At 43.0% G+C, this 16772-nt stretch overlaps 2 protein-coding genes and 1 non-coding gene across 5 annotated transcripts; 2 read left to right on the forward strand and 1 right to left on the reverse strand.

Moving 5' to 3' along the window:
* The first annotated feature begins 2066 nt into the window (after positions 1 to 2066).
* Positions 2067 to 3924, forward strand: LOC145720776 (gamma-crystallin B). 2 transcript variants are annotated; one of them, XM_081815468.1, is made up of 3 exons: positions 2067 to 2075; positions 2173 to 2421; positions 3649 to 3924. In XM_081815468.1, exons 1-3 carry the CDS (start codon positions 2067 to 2069, stop codon positions 3922 to 3924), a joined length of 534 nt encoding a protein of 177 aa, XP_081671594.1. The 2 variants fall into 2 exon arrangements, with proteins under 2 accessions (XP_081671594.1, XP_081671595.1); XM_081815469.1 differs by having other exon boundaries at positions 2173 to 2415.
* A 2696-nt stretch (positions 3925 to 6620) lies between these two features.
* LOC115940974 (U6 spliceosomal RNA) lies at positions 6621 to 6728 on the reverse strand. The gene has a single exon (XR_004075709.1). It is a non-coding gene; the product is annotated as a U6 spliceosomal RNA (small nuclear RNA).
* Positions 6729 to 11394: 4666 nt separating this feature from the next.
* Positions 11395 to 13143, forward strand: LOC145720777 (gamma-crystallin C). Of its 2 annotated transcripts, XM_081815470.1 has the most exons (4): positions 11395 to 11403; positions 11507 to 11749; positions 12595 to 12597; positions 12751 to 13143. In XM_081815470.1, the coding sequence occupies exons 1-4, from the start codon at positions 11395 to 11397 to the stop codon at positions 13021 to 13023; spliced, it is 528 nt and encodes a 175-aa protein (XP_081671596.1). In that variant the 3' UTR covers positions 13024 to 13143. The 2 variants fall into 2 exon arrangements, with proteins under 2 accessions (XP_081671596.1, XP_081671597.1); XM_081815471.1 differs by lacking the exon at positions 12595 to 12597.
* Positions 13144 to 16772: the final 3629 nt, after the last annotated feature.

Below are 16772 nucleotides of genomic sequence, written 5' to 3' on the forward strand. Positions count from 1 at the left end.
TATTTTTGATCAATGTACCATGAAATTCTATCAATATTATCATCTTTAGCACTTATTAAAATATGAATGATATGATATTTTTTACCACTGGTATTACTTTACAATTTATCATGCACTTTTGAGTTCATTATCGCATTTGATTTTCGTCACCACTCCTATTTTATAAATGGGGAAACTGAAGCCTAGGAAGTCATTTTCCCAAGACGTCACAAACAGTAATGGAAACTGCAAAAGTGCCTGCAAATGTGTGTAGGCCATGGATACCTGAATGTGTTCTCCACAAATGATGCCTATTCAACAATATCATGGTGTTTATAAGTACTGGGAAGAAAAATAACTTTAGAGGAAGCACTGTGAAAGCAAGGCATGGGACAGGCAGGGTAGGTGGTCACAGTTAGTGTCACTTGCTAGTGCTTACTCCTCCACCAACCAGTGGTAGAGTTCCTGAAAGTACCACTCACCCCCGTACCCAACCCAGTACAGGTCCCTGATGGGCTGACATTGGAAGCTGGCTAGACAACTGAGAAGTCTGAGTATAGGCCTCTGACCCAAGGCCTTAGGTGGTAAGCCTATTACATATTAACATAAATAACATATTTTTATGAATAATAACTGTATTTTCCAAAGCAAAAACAATTAACAAAAAGATTGGAATTGTGGGCGCCTGGGTGGCTCAGTTGGTTGGGCGACTGCCTTCGGCTCAGGTCATGATCCTGGAGTCCCGGGATCGAGTCCCGCATCGGGCTCCCTGCTCGGCGGGGAGTCTGCTTCTCCCTCTGACCCTCCTCCCTCTCATGCTCTCTGTCTCTCATTCTCTCTCTCGCAAATAAATTTAAAAAAAAAAAAAGAATATTTAAACATTTAAAAAAAAAAAAGATTGGAATTGTTTTATGTTTTTACAAATCTCTTTAATGTCCTACAGCCTCTGGAAAAACTCCACTGTACACCTGTAAAAGAATAAGAGTGAAAAGGGTCAGTAACATCTTAGTATTGTTATGAAAACTGTTTTGATCTTATGAACCTCTTGAAAGTGTCTCAGGGACTTCAGGGGTCCCCATACCACACTGTGAAATTCATACAATCAAGAGGCTCTGTCATCTGGCTTGGGTGCTCTCCAGCATCTCAAAAGTCTAAGGAAGTAGCTGTTGGTATTTTGAGGGTTTATACATTACTCCTCACACTAACTCAAACCACCCTTATCAAGTGGGCAAGAGTCTGTAATGGTGATGAGGAAGAAAGATCTTAAGATGTTGAAGGAGGGCAGGGACAAAAAAGAGCAAGCAGTATTCTGGGCAGCCACCAGCAGAAGGAAGGATTTAGGCTCTCGGGGAGTTGTGAGGGAGGGGAGGAAGGCCTTCGCTATCTGCTTTCTTTCAGGTCAAAGCCAAGTGTTGAGGGTCTACTATGTGCCAACCCTCTGCTCTAGGCGCAGAGGCAGAAAGGAATAAGAGAGAATTCCCAGCCTCCAGGAGCCTACAAATTTCCAGTCAAGTAACAATTTTACTCAAGATAGACCCCAAAATAACAACGATGACCACACAAGCCTGAATTTGAACTAAGCTTTTTGCTTTCTAAAGCACTTTCACAGATTATTTCACTTGCTTCTCTCTTCCTTAAGATTCCTTATTATTTAAATTCTGATTTTTAATAAAAGTTAAAAAAAAAAAAACCACCAGTCTTGAAGCAGAATACATTACTTAGTTTAATTACCTTTGAGGAGTCAATTAAGCAGAGTAGGTGACAAAATAAAAGCACGGGGATAGAATTTCGCTCATCATCTTGCTCAACTAAAAGAGTAAAGACTCTTTTCATTTTGGTGGCAACAACAGTTTTAGTGAATCAGAACAACCCGAACCTACCAGAAAGAATGAGAGTAAACCATTCAGCTAACCCCAATGACCAGGGGGAGGAGGAGCGGGGAGCTGGCAAATCCCCTTACTCACCGAAATGGGCCCCTTTTGTGTGATTTCCTGCGGAGGCAGCAGTCAGGGCTGCTATATATACAGCGGCACTCCCCCTCGTCCCACACAGCACCCGGCCAACACCTCCTGCTCGCTTGCTCCAAAATGGGGAAGGTAAGTGCCGGGTACCTGAGGCTCAGGATTGGCCCTGGCGCAGCCTCTTCAGCAGGGGGGCCAATCGCCTCATGCTCCCACATCTTCCATTTTGCAGATCACCTTCTACGAGGACCGCGGCTTCCAGGGCCGCTGCTACGAGTGCAGCAGTGACCACCCGAACCTGCAGCCCTACTTCAGCCGCTGCAACTCCATCCGCGTGGACAGCGGCTGCTGGATGCTGTATGAGCGCCCCAATTACCAGGGTCATCAGTACTTCCTGCGGCGCGGGGACTACCCCGACTACCAGCAGTGGCTGGGCTTCAGCGACTCCATCCGCTCCTGCCACCTCATCCCCCAGGTGAGTGTGCCTCTGACCTCGTCTCTGGTCTCTTCGGAAGTGAAAGCCATGAACAGATATCATCCTTCCACCAAATCATTCCAACCAGAGAGCAGAAAACTGAGACTGAGCCTACAGCCTGCAGTCCATTCCAGAAGGAGGTCTCAGATGGGAAGCCATTCTTCATGAGCTCTGTGGTGCTTGCATTTTTACTCACATGCTCCCAGATGTTTGTATTTTAAAATGTAACTACAAAAATTAAAAAGCCAAAGACTAATTGAGAAAAAGCAGGACAGAGGGAAAGCAGAAGTTGCCATGTGTTTAAGATAGAGCTTACTGAAGTCATCATTCCAAGTGGTACCCACTCAGAAATAATATATCAAAACTTCTAGATACAATCTGGGTCTACTTAATTGATAAAAATACGCTTGCTTGCTTTGGCTCACTTTTCTATTGTCTTCTGGTTTTTATTCTAATTTCATGGTCAGTTATCTATTAGCTCACTTACAGGTATATATTAGAGGAAAGGCCAACTCCAAAATGAAAGTTTGAGAATCAGTATTTCCTAGAGAGTAATTTGCCCAGTTCTCAGAAGAATGTGCTGGAGTGTGGGAGGCATGGGGTAGAGTGTCATCCAAACAGAGCTCAATGGAGATGATTTTTGCTGCTGAGGGAAATGAAGATGGTAAGCGACTAGACCAGAAAGGAAGCTTAAAGGTCAGATAGGTTGAAATCTGAAGTGACACCGAGGCAATAAAAACAGAGACAAAGAAAATGTGTCATCTTCTTTTTTACAAGAGCTCAATAATCTTATGTTCTATGGTGTACGCAAAACCAAAACATTGGTCTTAGAGAAAATAGCCAAATGTTGATTCCTTTTTAACCAGAGTACTATATCAAATGGGACTTTGCTTTCTGATGACTTACACTTTCCTCTTTCGAGAAGGACCTTCTCTAAAAACATGATCAATTTTATTTGAGACCAACCTTGGCTGCCAAGGACAGAGCCGGGTGGATAGCACTGAAGGGCTGCCAAGGTCTGTCCCTAGCATTGCCTAGAAATCATTAGAGGCCCAGAAGGGTGGGGGTAATGGAGGCAGGAAGGCTCTTTAACACTGCAATGTGATTGTTCTGGAAGCAAACCCAGACTCCAGGAACTTCTGGGCTGGTGGGGCCAGGGAGATGTAGGGGCTAGAACTTTAATTTCTCTCCATTTGTGTTCATTTATCTTTTCTTTTCTGTCTGTCCCCTCAGCACGCCGGCACGTTCAGAATGAGGATCTACGAGCGAGATGACTTCAGAGGACAAATGTCAGAGATCACAGATGATTGTCTCTCTCTTCAGGACCGCTTCCATCTCAATGAAATCCACTCCCTCAATGTGCTGGAGGGCTGCTGGGTCCTTTATGAGATGCCCAGCTACAGGGGAAGGCAGTACCTCCTGAGGCCCGGGGAGTATAGGAGATACCTTGACTGGGGGGCCATGAATGCCAAAGTTGGTTCTTTCAGACGAGTAATGGATTTTTACTAAAGTATTTATGTTCTCCACTTTTCTCTTTTAGAATCCAATAAAATATTTAGCTTGTGTTTCTTGCACTACAGAGTCCTGCTTTTTTTTTAATCTATTAAGCCTTCGTAAGCAATAATGGCACTTAGCCCAACATAACGACAAACGTTTTCATGATGGGAAATGATGTCTTATAAGGGGGACAAAGTAAAGGATATCACTGCCAGCATTCTTTTAAAGACTAAACCATGTAGACTCAAGGTTCAATTCAGTTGGGCTAAAGACATTTATGGTTAGTCTTAAAAGCATAAATTTGCAGCTACAATGTTAAATTAGTACTTATTATAACATCTCAAGTTATCCTTGTAGCTTATCTCCACCATCTTTTCTATATAGTCCAAATCCTACCTAATGAGGAAAGTCATCTCAGCATCTAGACCCTTCCTTTAGCTTCAAAAACAAACGAACAAACCGGTCACCCTCCACTCTTGCATTCTTTATCCTTCTAACGGTTGCCAATTCCATGTCAATACCTCATTCCTCCAGGAGATTTTCCGTCCAAATAGGATTCACTTTCTCTTTTATAGAAGAATTTCAGGATTTCTACCAAAAACCATATGCACATAGGGAAACTCAGGCTCCTATCTCTTTAATAGGAAGTAAAGAATTATGACTATACCTGGAAAGCAATACTAAATAGAGAACAAGGAATTGACATTTTCTGGAGAAGTTTGTTTGACTGTATATGTGTTTCCTTTGGGGATGTTTATCTTCCAGGAGCAAAGTTCGAGTCCAAGTCCCATGTTATAAGGCACTTTGTTTGTTGTAGGTAAAGCCAGATTTGAATCCAGCAGCCAGGACAGAGGGGAATCAAGATCAGTTCCATGACTAAGAGAGTCCATGAGACAAATAAATTAATTATCCAAGACTAGCCTAACTGCTCCCAGAACTGAAACCTCAAAGAAAGTCTTCATGTAGGTCCTAGTAAAAAGGGTACTGAGCAAACAACATCCCTAATAGCACGCAGTAATTAAATATGGTTCTTTGGTCTGTTTCTTACAAAGTTTGAAAATGAAGCTGATGGTTTCAGGTCAAAAGCCATCTAAAGTACCCCATTCTTTGAGATTCTAATGAAATGGCTTAAATGTCATCTCACATGGAGCGGGAGACTTGTGTACCCACATTCTCTGACACATACATACTCCATGTCTCTTGTGATTCTGGAAAGGGAATGAGTAATTTATGCTTTCCCCAGTCACCCTCCACTCTGAATTCCTGCCTTGTCATTGGATGAGTCATCTTGTCCTCCCCCATGTGACCCACCCCATGCGTCTCACCAACTCAGGTGGGAGACATAGCTCCTTTTCCTGGAGCTCCTGAACCATCTCTCACATAAAGCATTCATGCGTGCAGCCAGCTTCATTATAGAGATTGTGGGAGGAGTTTAGATCACAGCAGTACAACAATATCAAATTTAATACTACATGACTATGCTCTAAACAGTCTGCAAGCTCCAACCTGCTGCTGGGTGGCCTGGTCTTCTTTCTCATTCTTGCTCCTCTCTCCTCTGTTCTTAGCTGTACCCACATGGCTATTTATTTTTTATAGTCTCCTTCCATCCCAGGCTTTCCAGGGCTCCAATCTACCATCCACGTGACTTGTGAACAGAACGAGCATCTAATTTGTTGCTTAACCTGAGTCACTTTTGAGAGCGAAAGCATGTGCTATTAGAGATTACATCAGGACAAGAGGAATGAACCAGGAGTGTTCAAGGCTAACTGGTTGCACATGGTTAAGCTATCTATAAGAGTTCTTTCCCTGGAAAATAGTCAGATTCTTGAATTATTTGGTATTAATTATTCCTAAATCCCAGTTCTTCAACCTTTAAACTCCCAACAGTAGTGTTGGCTTCCTGGAGACATTAGCCAGAGTTTTCCGTTTGCCAATAGTAACATATCAGACATAAACTGGAAAGCCAAAAGCTTCTTGCAGTGCTGAATTTTACTTTATTTGCTTGGTAGGCATGAAATCACAGACTTCAGACATGGAAATGATCCTGAAACACTTGAACCCAAAGCACATAAGATTAGAGATCCTGGATGCCACTGATCAAGTTTCTGTTCTTGAAAACTGTTTCCAGGGGCGCCTGGGTGGCTCAGTTGGTTAAGCGTCTGCCTTCTGCCCACGTCATGATCCTAGGGTCCTGGGATGGTGTCCCGCATCAGGCTCCCTGCTCAGCGGGGAGCCTGCTTCTCCTACTCCCTCTCCCCCTGCTTCTGCTCTGTCTCTCTCTCTCTGTGTCAAATAAATAAATAAATTATTTAAAAAAAAAAAAGAAAGAAAGAAAGAAAATTGTGTTTCCATGCCTGGGGAACAGGCAAAGAAAATGATATCCTCTCTCTAATCCCAGCATTAAAAACAATCAACAGAGGGGGAATACGACCAAACTAACTCCTCACCTATGCTTCCTCCTTCCCTCCCTCTTCTCTCAAAAGTACCTGCTGGAACCTCAAAGAGGTGAAAAGGTCTGAGATGGAAGCCGCCTCCAAGAGAGGAATGGGAGAAGGGGTACCCTACAGGATTCCTCCTAACCTTTTCCCCATGAAGATGAAAAAACAAGTCAAGATAAGCCCAGGGTCAGCCTACACATGTTATAGACACCAGTATTTCCTGTATATCCTACTTCATAATAAGTCCAGATTTTAAATCTTTTGTGTTTTTTTAATATGGACTGCTTCAAGAATTTACATGTCATCCTTGTGCAGGGGCCATGCTAAATCTCCTCTGTATCACTCTTATTTTAGAATGCATGCTGCCAAAATGAGCACCAGATTCTAAACCTTTTTCTTCCCTTTATCCCTCTTTTCTCCCTTTCAACCTATAGTTTCTTCTGGTCAATCTAGCCTATATAAGACCCACCAAGCAAAGAAACTGAAGTCATTCCATAAAGAAGCGCCACGAACTGCTATATTGTGTTACATGCTCAAAGGGTGCTCCTCATTGTGGCCTCCCTCTCCAGTTATCCTGCCTTGCCGCCACGGCGTTAGGTCCTGATGTTGCTATTGTCTTATTCCCTCCCTCCCAGACTTTAGGGGTTCAAAGCTTCTTGTGGGTTTGTTAAAGCAAAAACGACAATCACAACCACCTGTTGCTTAAACGAGAAGCGATGTTCTGCTTTTCACACAAGAGCCAATTTGATCCGAATGGGATGCCACAGGAGTTAAGCAGAGGTAGATCACTGGTTGCCCCCTCCCTATATTCTTGTCATCTATTGGTCAGTCACCAAACACAAGCTGAGAAAGAGAACCAGAGGCTGGTGCCACGATGGTGATCCTCGGTGTCTCACCCAGCCTCCTTGTTTGGGATACTTCGGTCTATGTAGCTGCCAACCAAATGACCTTATCTCATTTAATGGAGCCTGTGGATGATACAAAAGCTACATTAGTTACTAGGAAGCAGGAAGGCGGGTGTTAAGGGCAACTGCTGCCTGGACCTGAGGCACTGGGAACGCTCCGGAATTGGCCACTGCTGTTATAGTATTAATTTGGCATCTCAGGAAACGCAAAAATTTGACAGAATTACCAAGGAACAGAAGGTTTGGGGGAGAACACAACAGGCCTGTTTTCTCTCTTTTGCTTACTCATCTCCCCTGTTATAAAGGCCCATGAAATAGATCAAACGCAGAACGCTTGTGTCATCCTACACATTGAAAGCTGCAAATACGGAACTTTGATGCGACTGTGTATGCCGGTTGTGCTGAGCATGCAAAATAGGTCCCATGGACTATTACAACAATGGATTTCAGACTAGGGAGTAACATTCATATCCTCCAGGCATTTACTGAGTAGCCTTTATGTGCCAGTTCATTTTGCCACTTAGTGGGAATACAAAAATAAAGATGGACTAGTTCCTGCCCAGAAAGGGGCTGCCCTCATTTATTTTAAGGAACTGATGTCTAAACAAAATAATTAGATACGTAATAATTACCATTACAGTGGTATGCACAAGATGCTTGATAGAACCAAATTGGCAGTATTAAATTCAGCCTGGAAGATTAGGAGAGGTTCAAGAAGATCTTTACAGAGGAACTGATACCTGAGATGAACCTCACTCTGGGTGAAAAATGCAGAACTGATATCTCAGTGAGAAGGATCAGTATATTAAAAAACAAGAGAAGGATAGCATAAACTTCCAGCCATAAAATGAATCGGTTCTGGGTATCCAATGTACAGCATCGTGTTCATAGGTAATAATACTGTATTATATACTCGAAATTTGCTAAGAGAGTAGATCTTAAATGTTCCCACACACACACAGATATTAATTATGTGAGGTGATGCAGGTGTTGGCTAACGCTATGGTGCTAATCACCTTGCAATATATAAATATATCAAATCTATATGTTGTAGACCTTAAACTTACACAATGTAATATTTCAATTATATCTCAGTAAAACTGGGGGGTAAACGAGAAATGTGAAAATAACATCGTGCAGGGGCGCCTGGGTGGCTCAGATGGTTGGGCGTCTGCCTTCGGCTCAGGTCATGATCCCAGGGTTCTGGGATCGAGTCCCACATCGGGCTCCCTGCTAGGCGGGGAGCCTGCTTCTCCCTCTGCCTCTGCCTCTGCCTCTCTCTCTCTGACTTTCATGAATAAATAAATAAAACATGTAAAAAAAATTATAAAAAAAATAACATCGTGCATTGGGAAACAAGTGATTCAGTGTGATCCGTCGGGAAGTCTGAAGACAGAGGATCTCAGGTCAAGTGTGCCATCCTAAGGAACCAGTACTTGATTCTGGAGGCAATGGGAGCCAGTGAAGGGTTTCAAGCAGATGAGTGGCCGCCTTAGTTCAGGCTGCTATAACAAAAATACCATGGACTGGATGACTCAAACAAATATTTCTTCCCCACAGTTCTGGAGGCTGGGGAAGTCAGAGATGAGGGTGCCAGTAGATCCAGTGTCTGGTGAGGGCCAGCTTCCTTGTTTGCAGACTGTCTTCTCATTGTGCCCTCACCCAGAGACAGGAAGCAAACTCTTTCCCATCTCTTCCAGTGTCTAAGGACACTAGTCCTATCATGATGTCTCCACCCTCAGGACCTAGTTATCTCTCAAGGCCCCATCTCCAGACATCATGACAGTGGGGATAAGGGTTTCAACATATGAGTTTGGAAGGGACACAGACATTCAGTCCAGAGCAGTGACATGACTTGATGTGTTCTGATTCTGCTCACCCTGGCATGCTGGCAGAATGCAGTTTGGAAGAAGGCAAGATTAGACAGAGTCCGGAGACTGTGGACAGTCCAGCTGAGATATGATGAAAGTCCAAGCAAGGCAGCTGGAGGGGAGGGTGATGGGGAGGGGAGATTGGGGAGGTAGGTAAAGAAAGGGAACACAGGCGCCCCAGGAGAGAAAGAGAAAGATCTGGAAAAAAACAAGACTAAAGTTTAGTACTCTGCATTTTCTGAGCCCTTCGCCTCTTTTCCTGTCTAATCAGCACTATCATTTAAGTGCTGGTATTTCTGCTTTGATTCTCTCATTATGTGCATATAAAACTTTGTAGAACAAAGCAGAGAGTTCTTCTGCCTGCATGTTTAAGGAAAATAATGTGTAAGTGCTAATAAAACATTAGCTGGGGATGCCTAAACCATGCTTTCCTTACCAAAAGAAAAAAAAAAAAAAGAGGAAACCAGACTAGTGTTTTTTAAAGTTTGATCCAAGAATGATCTAGTGCTGGTTAGAATTACAGATTCCTGGAGTCTTTCCCGCATCTAATCTTGAGAGAGGTTAGGACCTGGCAATCTGCAATTTTAACAAGCACAGGTGAGTCTTTACGCACACTAGAGTTTGAAAGCCACTACATGATTTCTAAAGTACCCTCCACATCTACTTTTTTTTTTTAACCGAAAAATGGCTTCATAGCAGAGAAATTTTTCAAGCATCTCTGAGAGGACTGACTGTTTGAGAGAGATAAATAGGCTGACCTCATCCTTAGCAGTGTCACACTATTACTAACACCGAGCATTTACTTAATGCTCATTTATGCCAAGTATATGCCAAACACATTATACACCTAATCCATTGACTCATGTCAATGTCCTTCAGCCAAAGACCACCCGAACACCTGTCACAAAGCAAGTTGGGTGTTGGCTAACGCTATGGTGCTACTTGTTAAGAGGAAGAGTGGGGAGTCTCAGCAAAGGGTGTTAGCAAAGGATATTGTTATAGGATTTGTACTTTGGTTCGGTGACTTGGAGAAGAGCCTAAAAGAGCAGGGCTTCACTCTAAATTGGATGTTGTCGGAACAGGGGGGTAATTTTATGATTGGATATCTCAATAAATCTACTCCTGGGGAGGGGAGCCTAGAAGGATAAAGCTGCAGCTGATAAAGAAGGAGCAGCTAATCATCTGGGCTGAGAGAGGGGGTGTTTGGTACTGTGTGGGTGACACGGTAACTTTGTTTTTGCTTGTGCTTAGACAAAATTATGAAGTGGCCCTATTTTGTCTCATTGCGTCAGAGTCTCCGAGTAACCTTGCCTAAAGTTGGTATTCTGGGAAATTGTTTATGTCTAACAGAGGAGTAACATGGCTTAGCTCTGAATGCCAGGCCAGCTTCTGAATGCAAATACCTCTCTTTGTTTTTTTTCCTTCTTTCTTTTTCAATTTACTATATCCCACGATATAAGTACTATGAAATAACTCAGGCTCTGGGAGGCTATGTGGCTTGCCAAGTTCATGTGGCTGCTAAGTGGACATTCTGAGTTTATGAAGCTTTACTGCCTCCCTGGAAAGGGAAAGCACTCCAAAAAAGCAAACATTTCTCAGTTTGGGACCCAAGGACCAGAGAAATTTTCCCCTTGGTTCTTATCACAAGCTGACTTGCAGGGCTGATTTCTAGTACATGAGACAGACCCACCAAACGAGGAGTCAGCTGCTGCTGTGTCTTAAAGCCTCAGGTCACCACAATCAAAACTAGCAAAGATCAGAATCCAGATCTGTGTCCTGCACTAGACTGGCAAATCGTATAAAGAAAAAAAAATTAAGTTACAGTGACCTCTGCCATCAAGTGTTTGTGGTATTCTACATCACAGACAGCCCCTGGAACTGGGGAGCACTTCTATAAAGGCATAGATTTCCCCCCAGAAAATACACGGAGCAGAATGGAATCATATCTGTAGAGACATGAATTTCGGGTCAACAGTTCAGACTGATGTGCTGATAAATTTAGAAAACACGAAGAACCCAAATAAAAGCAAGTCTGGGGACTCAACTAGGATGCATCCAGAACAGCGTTAGAATATACCAGAGAATGAGGGCAAACTCCACAGGCATTTCCACTGAATGCAGCACGTAAAAGGGATCCATAAAATCCCCTTACTCACCGCCTGGGGCCCCTTTTGTGTTGTTCTTGCCAACACAGCAGCCCTCCTGCTATATAGACCCGCGGCGCTGCCGGCCCATCACACTGAACTCGCACACCGGTGTCAACCAGCCATGGGGAAGGTGAGCGGGATGCGAGTTAAGTAAAAAGAAAAAAAGAAAAACACCTCTCTGCCAGATCTGTTGGGAGCCACTGCTTTAACTGGGAATCACTCTTCCTTTGCAGATCACCTTCTACGAGGACCGCGGCTTCCAGGGCCGCTGCTACGAGTGCAGCAGTGACCACCCGAACCTGCAGCCCTACTTCAGCCGCTGCAACTCCATCCGCGTGGACAGCGGCTGCTGGATGCTGTATGAGCGCCCCAATTACCAGGGTCATCAGTACTTCCTGCGGCGCGGGGACTACCCCGACTACCAGCAGTGGCTGGGCTTCAGCGACTCCATCCGCTCCTGCCGCCTCATCCCCCAGGTGAGTGCCTCCTGATCTCCATCCCGTTGCCTGCCTGTCCTCACCGGATTATCGACGACGGCAGTGAGGGTGAGGGAGGGTTTTCCTTTAAAAGCACCTAAGGGGTAGAGTGGGCTTTAACTACTGCCTAAGCCCAGATAGAGAAATGCACAAAAACAGCAGAGCGTACAAGAAGAAGTCACTTATGGGAAGAGTCCGCTTTATTGTTAATTTTTGCTACCGTTATGTCCATTACAAAGTTGTCTGTAACCAGTGTACTCTCATAGTGGGATAGAGAACAGAACGTGCCAATGGGAAGCTGGTTGGACATAAGAAGGCTGTATTGCGAACAGATTCATTTTCAAAACGTAAAATTGTAAAATTGTAATTTTAATTAACAGTGAAGAATCGATGCTGAATGACTTAGATGGGTTCCACTACCGACTAGCAAGAAATGGAAACTCTCTTGTTAATAGAGGCCATTCAAAGTTTGTGTCCAACCTTGGAAAAGGTAGTTGCCTTTAATTTGGAAAAGCAGTTGAACTCTGGTTCCAAGTGACTATTTAAGCTAATTTTCACTGAAGTATGTGATTTTAAAAGTCCAGCTTTAGTTATAAATTTATATGAATATAAATTTGCAAGATAACACTCATTCTAAAAAAAGATTAATACTCATATTAAAAGAATATTAGTCAAAATACTTTCCATTCCCCCCCAAAATATACATTTGACTTATCACCTAGGAATTAATGGAAATTAGGGAATGAGGAGTCGAGGTATTTGAGTTCTTGATGGACACTAACCCAGACTTTGAACCTCTTAAAATTTACATTTCCTAGATATGAAATAAAAAGTGAGAAGGCAAGCATGTATTAAATGCCAGTAGAACGCAGCTCCGTGCACGGCATACCCAGCAACGTCAGGGTCTCAGGTTTTTTCGTGGGTGATCCCGTGCCCCAACCTACCAAGTTCATTTGTTGTTTGGTTGCTTCTTCCTCCCCTTCTCTCGGTGGACCGGGCAGACAAGCTCCCACAGGCTGCGGCTGTATGAAAGAGAGGACCACAAAGGCCTCATGATGGAGCTGAGCGAGGACTGCTCCTGCATCCAGGATCGCTTCCACCTGAGTGAGGTCCGCTCCCTCCACGTGCTGGAGGGCTGCTGGGTCCTCTACGAGCTGCCCAATTACCAGGGACGGCAGTACCTGCTGAGGCCCCAAGAATACAGGCGCTACCACGACTGGGGGGCCACGGAGGCTAAGGCAGGCTCTTTGCGGAGGGTGGTGGATTTATACTAAAATAGGTTCACACTACCATTTTCTCAATTTGGAACCTAATAAAGTACTTAGTCTGTATTGTTGGCAATTGCTGACTTCTGTTTTTCTTTCACTGTGTGCCAATGAATCCACCTGTAAATGCTCCCTGTTAAAGGCTGAGGAGCGAATGAGTGGGGAGGGGTCAGTTCCAGAAGCTCCGCAAGGTAGAATGAGTCCGAAACAGGCTCAGAAGTAGGGGTGGAAAGAGGAGGTAGCCTGTGTAAGAAAGAAAAGGAGGCCAACACAGCAAGATGGGAGAAGGTGACTGACCGGTGAGGAGGGAGGCAGTCAGTTGGGGGCCCTGAGGAACAGCATTCCAGGAGCTTCCTTTGGACCCAGCAGGTGACTGGAAGCCATAGAGGGTCACAGATGAGCAGTGAAGAGAAGCCCACCTGGCAAAAAGCCTGATTAGACAACATAAGGAAATTGTAGTATTGTTTACTTTTGAGCACAGGATGCTGTAACTAATGTCAAGGCTGCCATTGGACATTGCCATACTCTTGGACCGGTTGAAGATCCCCCCTCCTACTCTAAAATGCCTCCTGACCTGAGTGCACCTCCTGGCCAATATATCCCCTGGGCCAAACCCTACATGAAGTGCAGCTAGTTCAAATAAATTAATGAGATATATGTTAATATTTTAAATAGATTTTGATTTTTTTAAGGATTTTGTTTGTTTGTTTATTTATTTATTTATTTATTTATTTATTTATTTATTTGCGAGAGGGAGCAAGCAGAGGGAGAGGGAGAAGCAAGCTCCACACTGAGCAGGGAGTCCGACATGGGCCTCGATCTCAGAAGCCTGGGATCATGACCTGAGCTGAAGGCAGACGCTTAACAGACTGAGCCACACTGGCACACTTAAATAGACTTCAACTGAAGTAAAATCTGCTTGCTCACAAGCAAAGCCCTGCAAGTTAAAAAAATTTAAAAATCTTTTCGTCAGTAGAGAATTAATTTATTTTTAAAATTTTTCCTCCAAATTAAAAACCTCCTATAATCGTACTACTTTACAAATTCTATAAAGAAAGAAGAGAAGGTCCTTCTGATCCCACTCTTCATTGCTAACCCTTCTTTACACTTGGTGGGCACCCTTCTTGAAGTTTTTCTTCCCTTATATTGACATCTCATGAAACATGCTTTTTATTTATTTACTTACTTATTGGCAAATATGGAACCATGCTGTACATATTAGTCTGCAACTTGCTTTTAACATGCAAAATGATACAGACATAGATCTAGGTCAGTACCTTATTCTGTCTAATGACTGCATTATTTCTTATTTGAAGGCTCCCTAGCTTATGTTACCATTGACCCATTGGTGATTGGGCTTGTCCAATGTTCCTTTTGCAAACAAGGCTGCAAAGAATATCATTGCACATACACCTTTATCTACACACACCATAATTTTTAGAAGCTAGAGACCTAGAAGTGAGACTGCCCAATGATAGCACAAGATATTTTTAATTTTAATAGACTCTGCCCAATTGTTAGCCACCAAAGATCCTAACTTCTTTGAGTTCGTATCTCTACCATTTACTAAGCACCTACCATAGGCCTGCCATATGTAGCACTGAGGATTAAAAAAACAACCAAAACAAATAAAAGGCATGGTCCCCACCACCACAGAGCTCTACACAGAGAGAATATGAAATGCTTACACTAAACAGTAAGCATGTAATCACTTTCTATTTTTTTATTTTTTATTTTTTTTTTAAAGATTTTATTTATTTATTTGCGAGAGAGAATGAGAGACAGAGAGCACGAGAGGGAGGAGGGTCAGAGGGAGAAGCAGACTCCCTGCTGAGCAGGGAGCCCGATGCGGGACTCGATCTTGGGACTCCAGGATCATGACCTGAGCCGAAGGCAGTCCCTTAACCGACTGAGCCACCCAGGCGCCCATGTAATCACTTTTTAAAGTCAAGTACTTCTCAAGTACTAAATAATACATATGTAATCACTTTTATCAAGTACTTTTATTTAGTACTTTAAAGTCATCCCAAGACAAATTTCTAGGGGAAACAAATGCAGTAATATTTATTTACATATTTCTTATGATACCAAATAGCTTAAATCATGATATCAAATCAAATGGTTCTCAATATTTTAGATATCCCAGACCAGTTTTATTTAAACAGAAACCAACACAGACTTGCCAATTTTTATTTCGCCAAGCAAGGACCTTTAAGATTAAAAACAAAACAACAAAATCGTAAAACTAAGCACCATCTACTCATACATTATTTTATAAAAGAAGAGATATTTACAAAAGGACATCATAACACCCCCAAATACACAAGTTCCTAATAAAATATGGAATTTGCTCTGCTGTATAGTGTTTTCATTTGGCAAAAACTGAGCAGAGTTTGAAGACTCTTGATTGAGGTTGCAGCTCAATACCTTCAGGGGCCAGAGAGATGATGTACATGAGCAAAACAACTTCCTTTAAGACCACAAGGAGTGATGAAGAGTATGGTGAGCTGTGGAAAGTGCAAACCATCCCAAAGCATCATGGAGAACATCTAAACATTATGCTGGCCAAATAAAACACATCCCAGTTCCACAGCCCTCGGAGCCGCCAGTTTTTATTTCCATGCTGGTGTGAAAGCTGGGGAGAGCCACCACCGAGGACAGCCCGGGAGTTCCCAGTGCACCCTCTCCCCCTATGAGATGCCTTGGTCTCACGTTAAGCCCACAGAACCCAAACACGGAGCTTGGAAACATGAGGTGACGAAACCCCAGCAATGACTACAGTGAAATTTTCTCTCCATGCTAGTGGAATGAGACTTAGATTCATAAAATATTTCGAGCTCTAGGAAATAAGGAAAGTGGTATTTCTTATATACTTAGTTTTATAGACTGACATTTACAGCAGCTACAGAAACCTTTGACCCTGCATGCAGCAAAACTCTAACCTGAACTCGTGCCTTTTGCCTTCACCTTTGTTGGAAACCACCTGAATATTTAGGAGTGACAAAGGGTTACTTGCCAGACTAGAGCTCAGGTTGAGGGTGCCTGATGCTTATCTCTTATTCTCCTTCCAACACGGTCCCCATCAGTCATTCCAGCAGCTTGTACAGAACCCTGCTTCAGGGCTATAGGCGTAAGGATTCTCAAGTCTTAACTTCTGCTCACTTAGCACACTAAGTGCAACTTGGGGCTTTGGTTGAGCACACACTTGTCAATGCCAGAATTTTCTGTAAAACATTAAAATCAAGCCACATTTTGGCCCAAGCCATTCATTTTTCAGCTTGATGAAAACTGTGAGTTGTTTGTTTTTTTTTTTTCTTTTTCCCTGTTTCTTTCCCCAGGCTGAAATAAAGCCTTTTCTCTTCCTAGTCAATGAAAAAACCAAATGCAGAGTCCCCTTGTTTTGGCCCTCCAGATGTATCCCAAATCTGTAATTGTATGTCAGCTATGGTAGCGGAGGTCCCCACAGCCATCCCCCCCCCCCGCTCCTCTAAGTGTTCTCTGGGACTCTGCATTCGCTTCTTTCTCATGTTTTACTGTTTTTTATCGATCAACACTTTCCCCACAGAAACAACTCTGAGCAAAATGGCAATTTTAAAATTTTTATTTTGTTAACTATTATTTTTTAAATTTTTAATTAAAATCATTATTTTTTTTTATTCTTTTGATTTGGGCTGCTTATTTTCCACTCTGTAAACGGAAGTAATTTTGCAAACATATGCCTATCTATAGTGGATAACAAGAACTGAAATCATCATATT

Source organism: Leptonychotes weddellii, chromosome 3 (assembly GCF_054177405.1).
Source record: "Leptonychotes weddellii isolate Sample4059 chromosome 3, ASM5417740v2, whole genome shotgun sequence".
In the NCBI taxonomy this organism is placed as follows: domain Eukaryota; kingdom Metazoa; phylum Chordata; class Mammalia; order Carnivora; family Phocidae; genus Leptonychotes; species Leptonychotes weddellii.